Source organism: Neodiprion lecontei, chromosome 3 (genome assembly GCF_021901455.1).
Source record: "Neodiprion lecontei isolate iyNeoLeco1 chromosome 3, iyNeoLeco1.1, whole genome shotgun sequence".
Taxonomy (NCBI): Eukaryota; Metazoa; Arthropoda; class Insecta; order Hymenoptera; family Diprionidae; genus Neodiprion; species Neodiprion lecontei.
In genome coordinates this window covers 18,485,361-18,497,496 of record NC_060262.1, presented here as the reverse complement: position 1 = coordinate 18,497,496, position 12,136 = coordinate 18,485,361, and the positions used below count along the sequence as shown (strand labels likewise).

The window sequence follows — 12,136 nt, the reverse complement described above, 5'->3', positions numbered from 1 at the left end:
CCGCCATCTTGGGATACCCAGCGCACACGATATAGGTATGTATGTATACCCATTATCTATATACCAGGTGACTGATAAACAGCAGTTCATCCGTCCTCTTCTGTGAGATCGCAGCTTTTCTTTCCACACGTATATGCAACGCAATTCCATGATTGAGAAATCCTGTATAATATGATAAAAGACTTAAACCAATGCAGATTGAAAATGAATCGTATACAGTGGAGTTCATGAGTGTCATGCCGCGTTCCAGGTTATTTTTAAAAAAATCAATAAACGAATCTTAAATTTACTTTGAAAGAAATTGATTAAATCAGTTATTTAATTTTAATCGCCATTAAATGGTAGAAATGTCCTAAATAAAAATATGATTAAATCCACTCGAAAAGTTTTATCTGTTTCTTAATATTTTCAGTAAGTTTCAGCATGAGATATACTAGACACATACCAATAGAAATTTACAATCAATTGTAACGAAGCGTGGTTCAATAACTGTCGGGTTAAAGCCGAAGATTTGGGTTAAACTAGAATGACATGAATTCTACGAGTTTACTGTTGCGAATTCATAGAATCCATGCAATTTCTTTATTTCTGCGCTGACTACAAAATTTTTACGTCAGTTAAAACATACTCAGTAAGTCAGATTTTTAAACACTACTTCCAATGCCTTTTCTCAGACAAAATTGGTCTGATTGGCTTGGTCATGCCTGATTTGACGTGTTTACTTGGTATTATTTGATTATTCAATACTAGAATTTTCGTAAATCGTAGAAAGTACACTAACACCTCATTTGTACCTCACTTTTCAAACTTATAGTTATCAATTTCATTGTTATTACTTCAAATAAGCCTTCGTTATTATTCTCAGCAATATAAATATCATTCAAATTTTAACTAATCCTTGAAAACAATAGGGTACTTCAAATACTTATAATGCTCATCATTATTAAGCACATCAGCTCTCGAGCATGCCTGATACGTCGAAAAACCGGTCGATAAGATTGTGCGCCAACATCTCGAGCGGATCAAATAGATAACGCCAATACGCGCAATGCTTCTACATACCGAGGTACAGTTCTCATCGGATTTCGTGTTTGAACCAAAAACGTGTGCCCCTGAATCCGTCTGAATCTCACGCGTTTGTAGCATAGAGAATGGACTGCGTATTTCTTATATTGCATGTAGTAATGCCGAGAGTGAGAGAGAAGGAAACACACGCGTGATCCTTCTCTCCAACTCTCTACCCTTCAAGAGTATAATATCTGACCAGAACGTTAGTCTTATCGATTATTATTATTATATATCACTCCGACCAATTAACCCAACCTTAAGTACGAGAATCTTTTAACCAACAAATATTAAAACAAGTGTCTAACTGTTCAAAATATCCCTAGATGAAAATAATAATAAGGATCATTAACCAGTACCTAAAATCGTGGTACGAGATCGGACTATCGGAAAGCTGTCATATTATTGTTTCTAACATAAATAACTAACACGATTTTATTCAATCAATATATAATACTTGATAATGCTATCTGCAAACACGGAGTATTAGAACCGTATTATATATGATATATTCCATTATAATATATAATCTATACCGCACCATATTTAACCAACAGTATCAAACATATAAATATTATGTTATAAAGACATTATATGATTTATAAATAAACGTGGAAATAACAACCGTAAAGTTCCCAAACCTAGAACGTCATGAACTAGAAAACCACTTTTAGAACGCCGTATTGTAGGCAACACACGTGCATGAGAACGCCGCAGATCCCTGTTGCGGAACCATACAACTGATTACTCGAGGGACATACCGACAGCAGAACAACAGAATGCCCGAAGTCAAGCCAACTCACGGAATAATCTCGTAAGGTAAGGCAAGATGAATATACTGAATCAAAAAAAATGTTTAAAATCATTAAGCATATATAATAACCGGTCATATAATCTTTTGAATAAATATGATCGATACTAATAAATAAATAGAATCCAATCATGCGCAAAAGCATTCTCTTATAAGTCGCACATAAAACACCATGAGGAAGGCCTAGATACTAGGCAACCAACACACGGCGATGTATACCCACGCTATGCCCGCCAGGGAACCCATCCCGATAAAAGAAAATCACGCTTACAGAGGAAAACCATCATCACGCAGATGCAGATACAAGCTCTAGAAATATCACTACTTAACATTAGAATATTTAACTTACAAAAAAATATAACGCTATAGAATGTAATTTCGAAAATTTAGGTGATTTTGAAAAATTAACGACGGAGCCAAGGATCGAACCTGGCGTCTAGAGATGCTTAGCCGGAGCCTTACTCCACTAGACCACCTACCCGCCCTGACTCTGTTGTCTTTAATTTCCCTCATCACCTGTAAGTTCGAATTTATTTTGTTTTCGCGCGCCTGTATTTAGACATGGTAAGAATCGTTCATTTTTCAAAATCACCAAGATTTTCGAATTTACATTCTATAGCATCTTTCTTCTCGCGAATACAGATTTGATGTATTTTCATATCATTTATAGACGGTCGTGTCCGTCTACGTGGCTTTCATCAAAGTTGTGGAATATAATTGTAAACATGTCACCTACACATAAATATTCTATAATTGTGCTCTAAAGAGACGAATTTCTCAACGAAACAATGTAACACCAATAAGCTTAGAGAACCATAGTTTAAATAACGAGCAACAATTGGAACAATGCTGTCAGTCTACATATAAAATACAAATAAAATTATATATCCATAAGGTATGGTATAACACCATATAACAATGCACATAGCAACAGGTGCTTATAAAATAATATTATTAAATAATGAAACAGCTCCCTTCACTTGAACGTCTGAAAAGAAACACCAGTGTAAAGTACCCGACGCGGCCAAAACTCACATGCATAGAATCCCGGCACATGAATCATCAAAGACGCTTATGCGTCACCAATCTAATATTATCATCTTGTTGCACTTAGTACTAATGACCACTTTAAAAAAACGCAAAAAAACGCGGGTATTCTGGGCATGTGTGGGTTGTGACCGCTGACAAGTGGGGGATCCTAACGTAGCCTGTGAAGATAATACTACGCCAGAACTAGGATATAAAACAGGGGAATGAGCGGTGTTGTGCGGCTAAAAGTCAACCAGGGGATTAGAAGGAAATGGCTACGGGTCCCTATAAATAAAGACACCACACGTCAAATCGGTCCCTTGCTTCATACCACAAGTCTCACCTGTAGACTCTCCCTTTATCAAGTCTTTCCGTACCCAGCCATTTGCATTTTACGCTACGTGTTCAAAATCGTGTTAGAAATTCTGAACCAATTTTTTTCGTCTCGCAATTAGATATTCCAATTTGTTTAGCAGTTAGTTCTGGTCGAACAATAAGCAATTGTTCCATTCTAACTTTTTGACTAATTATTATCCAACATTTAGTATTCTGTAGACGATTTATTGCGAGAATAAATACTTTAAAATAAATTTCAAGTGATTTTAAATAAAACTAGTACCGTTCAAACTCCTGTTTCCTCTCGCCTCTTCATCGCAACGGAGCAACATCTCAGCGGAGTTCAACGGTTCAAAAATAAGTGTACACAACGCACACAATTATTAATAACCTATTGGGAATTAATTCCGGTTTATATGAACCGGGCGATTGAATTTAGTTGTCCAGTGGACTTGTTTGCCTGGCTATATTTTTTACAACGATTTACAGTGACTAACTTTTGATAATTTCGGGAATTGCCACTCAACGTCGCAATAGGTTGCTTTCACTTTCTGTCATTCCACGGCACCAAGTAATTTCATTGGCCTGTTCCGTTAGATCCAACCAATGGTATCACCTAGTATCGATTTGTGTTAGACGATTGATGTAAAAGGAAGCGCTCATAGTTTTCATGTAAACCACATGTAAACAAACATTTTAGTAGCATGCCAGCTCTGATTTACCTATAAGAGAAAAAAGTAAGTGTCTAAGCAGCATGGCCTCGTTCAAAAAGACGAATGTGAAAATATTCGCTAAAACTGGGCCAGACTTAAGTCCCGATAACATATATTGGAAACAATTTACGGTGAGTTGTGTTGCTACAATTTCTTCTGTATGTTTATTGGAATACAGATATGTGTACTTTTTTCTGTGTGGTTACCACGTGTACTGAACCTAACCTCGAAACTAGTTTGACGTGCGGCTTTCGCCAAAAGCCTTTAACTCCTGACGGGCAAACATCCAAACCGTATATCTCTCGTGGCAATGAGTGTGAAAAATACCTAGTGGAATTTTATTTCAAATATCTCAGCTTCTAATAAAGCTAGCGACATTTTTTTCTTTAAATTAAATGCCAAACAAAACAATTCCGTTTAAAATGGTTTTATTATGAAATGATTAAGTTGAACTGAACAAATACAAATGAACGTTGAAGAGGTTCAATCCTTACATTCTGTTCCAAGAGTATAAGATTTGTAGGGAGGAAATTTTACCCTCATTGCCTGTCAGGGGTTGAAGACAACCAGTCAATGGTATTATGTTAAACTATATCCTGGATCCAGAAGAAGCTGTGTAACGACATATGTAGATAACCACAGCCTTAAAAGGTTGGATTGCTCCCTGGGCAAGAGATTTGTTCCGTCTTCACTGTTATTTTTGTCTACCATTTGAGGAACATACTTTAATAATTCAAAATCTCAATGATGTTCCTGTAAGAATGTGTCTCTAACGTTAATTTTTGTAAAACTATAAACCTTTGACTTTTTGATGTTTACATTGCAAACAGAATTTTCTGCTGCTTCTTCCATAAGTGCATCAGTACAAGAGATGAAAATTAGTAAACCGTTTATTTTTTTAACATCAACAATGTTTTTCTAAATTTTACTTTCCACTGGGTCACTCTTGTAACAACTGCAATAATAGATAGGCAAGAGGAGGAATTCCACGGCTTTTGTGTTAACAACAGCTTGAACACCTACACAGTTAACAAAGGTGAGACGATCACATCCCCTATCTTCTCTGCACCTATTTTTTCCTAACGACTTAGATGTAATTATTGACATCGATTGTTGACCTATTATCAGTCATAAGGGAATATAAATACACATTAAATTGCAAAAAGCCACTGGAACAGGATGTGGAATGTATAACTCAAAAAAGTTGGTTACAGAAAATCTGTAAACAAGATGATATCCAAATTGAAACATATTTCAGACATGCGATAATAATAATAATGAATGTAATAATTAGTTTTAAGTCTCCATTTATTAGTGATTAAGCAGGCCACTTTCCTTAAGATAACTGTATACTGTCCAGTATAATAAATGATTTAACATAGTTTTCTACAAACACTTTCATGCTTCTGAAGCGACTTTCAACATAATTTTTGACTAGTCCGTTAGTTACAATTCGATGAAACTGAAACTGGCAACCAGAATTTGTAACTCAATAATTGAGATTTCCTGAAAAAAGTAATACTCTTCAAGAATTATAAACGTACAGCTCTGCTGCACTGTTCAAAAAAAGTTTGGCCCGTTTGGCCGCTTAGTTGAACTACTAGCTTCAGCCTCATACATTTCGTTATGGAATACCTGAAAATGTATGTGGAAAGTAAAGTCACTTGGTAATCATGAATTGACCTTGTTACATAATGCAATAAAATATAAACAAAGCATTCGATTTGGCTTCTGTTATTGAGGATTCAAAGATGATAGAAAGAAAGTAAATTATCACTGAAATAACTAACTTTATACTCATTTTCATGCTATCCAGTAAATTTACAATGATTGTAATGGCTATATTATTTTCCTATACATATATAATATAATTGTTACAGCAATGTTGTAAACCAAAAGCTCAATATTGATACAAAACTGGAGGCAGTGCTGGCAATCAATAACAAAGTATAAACTATGTCAGTTCTCATATGATTCAAAAATTTCATGATAGGTAACCCGACAATTGTCCTGTCGGACAGTTCAGAGATTTCCTCACTTGTTGCTGATGTATAGAGATTATTCTATTTATTATATATTACTGGATTCAAATCTAAATTTATGATAAATCTATGAACAATTAAAAGAAAAATTAAAAAACATGAAAATTGACGTAGATTCAGTTATTTATTATGTAAATATTATCTATATATGTTTTCTTCTCTGTATGATAGGCCCCTGTTTTGGTCAAGGAGTTTGGCCCTATTGATTACATTGATTTTTCACCGATTGAGCCGCACTACTTTGCTGTGACGTCGTCAGCGAGAGTACAAATTTACAATCCTATAACAAAGCTTGTTGAAAAGAACTTGAGTCGGTTTAAAAAAAATGCATACGGCGGATCTTTTCGAAGCGATGGGAAATTGCTTTGCGCAGGAGGAGAGGAACACAGCGTTAGACTGTTTGATTTCCATTCAAAAAATTTACTTCGTTTATTCAGAGGACACACAGCCCCCGTCCATAGAACATTCTTCACAAGTGATGGAATTCGGATCACTTCATTCTCGGATGACAATACAGTTGCTTTATGGGACATACCCAGTGAGAAACAGTTGATCACATTCAACAAACACGAAGATTACATCAGAGCAGGAGCTGTCAGCCCAGTATCTCCTGATATTTTCCTATCTGGAAGCTATGACAAACATATTCAAATGTATGATACTAGGACAAACAAAACTGTTTTCACAGTTGACCATGAGGCTCCTGTAGAAAGTTTGCTCTTTCTTCCGTCTGGTGGAGTATTTGTATCTGCCGGTAAATAGAGGTTATTCACAAATTATGTTAGTGATAGTCCCCTGAAAGGGCTATTGTAAATTTTCTAAAATAGTGTTGTTGCAAATCTCAAAAACTGAAAATATCTAAAGAAATTTAGAAATATTCAAGGTATTAATCAGCAAGGGCATGCGAGGCTATGGAAATCTTACGAAGTTACAAGATCATGAGAGAAATTTTGGAACGGGAAATTTTATATTATCTCGCAATAATTAAACCACTAATAAAAATACAGGTTTATTTAATTCTTCAAAGTGAAAGCTAATAGCAGCCTTATATTACATTTGGATCAACTGTCCAATAAAGTCCAGCTAGTCAAACAATAAACTGAAGTGCTGCTACACGATTTCACATTCTGTTTTCTTGTTATGTGAATATGTTTTACTTAGAATACAAAATCTTATAGTATGTGAGAAAACGTTGAGAAATTTTTGCAATTAAAAATTTTTTAACTATCTTGCGAATTTGTCCATTCAGTTCGTGAAGCTCGCTGAACAGTGTGTGCATTTTCTAAATTTGTTAAAACTACAAGTGGATTTTTTTGACTATGATTTACTCTTACTGGTACTTCTGCTCACTTTAACCAGTGATTACTGTAGACAAAAGAATAAACTTCTTTGTCTTGCTTAATATAGCAGCTTGCAGTATTATACAGAGTTCTAATATTAAAAAATTCTAAGTTAATCCCATTCTTGAGTGGATCTTTGAATTGTAGATACCGATAGATTGATTAGTCTTATTCCAGAGTAGTTATTCCTTCAGATTGTCAGATTCCAACAGGACTCAATGAATAATACGTATTTCAGAGAGACTAACCGAAGAGACCTATCTCAAAAAAAATAATAGAAAATACACATCGCAGCAAGCCGAGTACAAGAGACATATCTCAACGAGACGAATAAAAGAAATTTATCTCATGTGACCGTTTAAAACGACGTAACTTGCCAAGCTGATTTTGAAATGCATATATTAATAACAGGTTTTTTTGAGAGCTGTAAGCCGTTTCTTTAAAATACGACTTTTCAATTCGTACGAATTTTTTAAATACACCTCTGTCGTTAGGATTCATCGATTTCTTAAAATTCCATACAATCCATACATTTCTTTGGTTAGTTCTGCCTTTATACTTCTTTCAAGTGAAGTGTGTATAAGTATGTGCAAATGATGTACTAAGAATATCTCTCAAGGCGGGAGTGCCTAGTGCCAACTGCTTTGGCTTGGCCCCTTCTTTGCATGTAAAAGTTCCACTGCACCAAATATTTTCAGTATTATGTAATATAAGTATACAGAGGAATGCAGTTATTATCTGAAAGAATTAGTTCCCTCCTGTAGTTGAGAAAATGTTTAAAAAGATACAATCCTCTCTACCATTTTCAATCTACTTACTGTAATTTATTATACACTGTATTTCAACTATAAATTTTTTTAAGGTGGCACTGAAATCAGGGTGTGGGATGCATTAGCTGGAGGAAGATTACAAGCAAAAGTATCACAACATCACAAAACAGTAATGTGCTTGAAACTGGCTTCAAATGGTCGAAGAATTGTATCAGGATCTTTGGATAGACATGTTAAAATTTATGATGCTGGCACATATAAGGTTGTCCATACTTTGGATTATCCTAATGCAGTACTCAGTGTTGGAGTCAGTGTGAGTAATTATTACGTTTTCAAAAGCATTATATTTTTATTGAACAACCTATGACCGCAAATTTAACTATAGCTCCAACTTTAAAAACAGTAGTTACGTATTAAGCTCTGTATGTTATGGCATTACTCCATTATAGTCATCGAAATAGCACTTCAACGTGCCTAAAATATCAGAATTTCTAGCCTTGGTAGGTTCTCATGTGAATATTTTTAATTCGTCAGGGTGATGATGAGACCGTGGTAGCTGGTATGGTTGACGGTATGTTATCCGTCAGACGAAGAGATACAGAGGTGAAGGAGAGCAAATCGCAACGGAAAAAAGTATCTTATAGATATGTAGATTCACATTCACACGTACCCAGTACAGACGCCATTGTTCAAGAAGAGACAAAAGAGGTCATGTCTAAACAGGATGCCTTTCTTAGAAAATTTCAGTACTCTAAAGCCCTGGACAGTGCTCTCATGGCATTTGTTGCTAATAAGACACCACATGTCACAGTTGCTTTGTTCCAAGAACTCACCAGACGTCAGGGACTGAAACAAGCTCTGGCAGGACGGGATGGAAAGTCACTATCATCTATTCTTCGATTTTTGATACGCCATATCGGGAATGTTCGGTTTGGAAAAGTTTTGCTGCACGTCACTAGTGTCTTAGTGGGTGAGTATTGTCTCTTTGATTACGCAGATATCTTCCGAATTGAGAATAAGAGCCGAAAACTGCAATTTTATTCCCTAATTTAATTAGTACAATTCAATATAGAATAGCATCTCCATTCAACTAATTTAGGTGAAAGATTCTAGGTTTCTGCATTGTTCAGTTATCTTCAAAGCTTTATACGGTACTGTTATTAAAATGGATAAAAATGTCTACAAACATCCATCCACTGCTTTTACAGCTAACCAGTTGTTATAGTTTATATCCATAAAAATTTTATTTCATTGGTCAAACACGTTAGTGACTGAATATTTTGCGTTCATCTTTAATGAAAAAAAAAAGAATTAATAAAAATGATTACAGGAAAGGAATGCTTTGTTTCGAAAAATACATTAGATTGTTATTAATGAATTTTATCACATATACTAGATAATGGATTGAAATGTTATTAGAGTAAACAGTTTGATGCTTAATATGATTCAAACATGCATTTCTATCCCTCATAGATGTTTATGAGGAGAATTTGGAAGAATTGAACGACGAGGCACGAATTATGTTCAACCAATTAGCTAAGAAACTGGAAGAAGAAGAAGACTTGACCAAATCTCTACTGGAATTGCAAGGCGCCTTGCAGATGCTGGTGACTGGTGCTGAAACTGTATCTTCATTAGCTGTTCAAGATAAACAGCCTCTAGAGGCATCAAATGCTGCCCTAGCAGAACTCGTCATAAGTATAGGATAATTTCAGACCTTCCTCAAATGTACAGTTTACAATAAAATTTCCACATTTTTGCGATTTTATTTGAGTCATTCTTATCTTTTTTTGTTTATCAAATTTTGTAACACGTCAACGAAAAATCTAAGACAGGATGTAAACTGACCCTGGAAAACCGGGAAATGCGGGAAAACCCGGGGAAATTGAGAATCGTTGCAAAAAAAATCTGGAATTTCCAAGAATTTCATTTTATTTTGCACCACACCAGTAACGCGACTTTTTAAACAAGTACATAATACATGTTTAGTATAATGCATTGTATTTTTGTTTTATTTATCACGATAGTGAACCTGAGGGCGCATCTACTATAGAGGGTACCTGAACGGGTTCTGAACAGTTTCTTTAGGTTACATTAACAAAACTTCAATAAACCATACCTAAATAACTGCGTGTTCATTTCATAGTAAGAAAGGACCTACCCAGACAGCCCAAAACTTAAAGTCGTCAAAAAGATGTGCAAAGGATGCCTTATGCGCCATTTTCTGACGCCTAAGGGATATCTGCGTGTCTAAAAAATGTTCTTGGGACGTCAGAAAATGGCGCATAATAAGACATCCTATGGACGTCTTTCTGACGACTTTAAAATTTTTGCTGTCTGAGTAATTCCGGTTTTGTGTACTTGAACCAACGCTTTATTAAGAAAACGTACAAAAATCTCAAAATATATAAAAAATAAATTTACATAGGATATCTCGTAAATCCAATTTTCAAAGATCACTTTCGAAATTAAAAATTTTCGCGTGCAAATAATACGAACAAGATATTATTTTTGTAAAATTGTCAACAGTCAACTTTATTTGGTAAAGAATTAAAATGTTTTCCAAAATTGTCCATTGAGCGAATTCCGTAGCTCAAACAGTTAAAAAGTTAAACCTATACCTCATACAATAGACAAGTTTTTCAGGTGGAAGCGGAAAAAAATATTGCTTCCGAACAAAGCATCCTTATTTATAGTTGGAGAAGAAATCCGGGAAACATGAAATGTTTCTATTGGAATAGAAAAAAGAATTATTTTATTGGTCAAAAGCGTTAGTGACTGAATATTTTGCGTTCGTCTTTAATGAAAAAAAAGAATTCATAAAAATGATTACAGGAAAGGAATGCATTGTTTCGAAAAAGACGTTGGATTGTTGTTAATGAATTTTATCGCACATACTAGTTTAATGGATTGAAATGTTATATCTATGTGAAAATATCTACAGACATAACTAAATAACGATAATGAAAGAGAGCAAAAGATACGGCAAATGCATTGAAATCAATGAATGTATATCAAGAAATAGTCTCAGAAAATAGCGCGCGTGCTCTGAATCAACCAGCAGGATACCAATGAAGATGATAAATCAATTGCTACTGATATGCGACAATGTTGTCACACTGGAAGCTGATTAATCAGTTGGTTGTGGATGTGTCTGTTATGAAGAATATACAAGGCTTGAAACACATGATATTGTAACACTTACGGTCTACGTACCTAGCGGAGACATTATATCCATACTACTAGAGTGATGTAGCCATATATAGACGTAGCTCGGAAGTTCTTTATTAACCGTAATGTAATGGAAGTGGTGGAGAAGGAATGCAAGGGGCAAATGACTATATTCGATAATAGAGTAGCTCTGGAATGTACGAATCACACCAAAATTGTAGTATTGGAGAATGATGAAAAGGTATAATTCAGAAGATCGGACAATACGGCATTGTTTTAGCAAAGAGACATATCTCATGTGGGTTTCTTCGACCTTATCGTCAAGCTAGCATCCATGCCCAATTCAGAGACGACCAACAGCACTTGTACCACTTGTAGTAATGATACCCTCTCCACCATAGCCTCTAATTCAAAAACCGTTGCTTTAATAAAACATTGTCAAGAGTAATTTTAGTCTAATTTTTTTGCAGAGAATCCGTGAGTACCCGGTGGTCCCTGCATACCGAAACACTTTGTATGTTCTTCGAATCGCAATGGAAACGTAGCTATTATGGTACAATGTACAACTGTTACAATGTTTTAACAAAGAATGTGCATTGGTCGACAAACAATGTAGCAGAAGTATTATTACTCTGACGGTGAAAATCATAAAAAACAAAGCTTATAGCATTATTTTGTATAATTGGATCTGTGCATTTATAAAAAAAAAACCTTTTGTATAGATGTGTAACGCAGAGAAATACGAAATAATTCGGCCGTATACTTTTTGTTTCATAATCTAGTTCAGATTGTGTTATGCTACTTAAGAATTGCAATTTTGCACGTATTCTCGTAAGAACAATAAATTTTAGAATTTTGG

General features: G+C 34.9%; 1 protein-coding gene across 1 annotated transcript; it reads left to right on the top strand.

The window, feature by feature from the left end:
* The first annotated feature begins 3,928 nt into the window (after positions 1 to 3,928).
* Positions 3,929 to 9,869, top strand: LOC107227785 (U3 small nucleolar RNA-associated protein 15 homolog). The gene is made up of 5 exons (XM_015669029.2): positions 3,929 to 4,085; positions 6,168 to 6,750; positions 8,199 to 8,419; positions 8,641 to 9,076; positions 9,580 to 9,869. The coding sequence occupies exons 1-5, from the start codon at positions 3,996 to 3,998 to the stop codon at positions 9,813 to 9,815; spliced, it is 1,566 nt and encodes a 521-aa protein (XP_015524515.2). The 5' UTR covers positions 3,929 to 3,995; the 3' UTR covers positions 9,816 to 9,869.
* Positions 9,870 to 12,136: the final 2,267 nt, after the last annotated feature.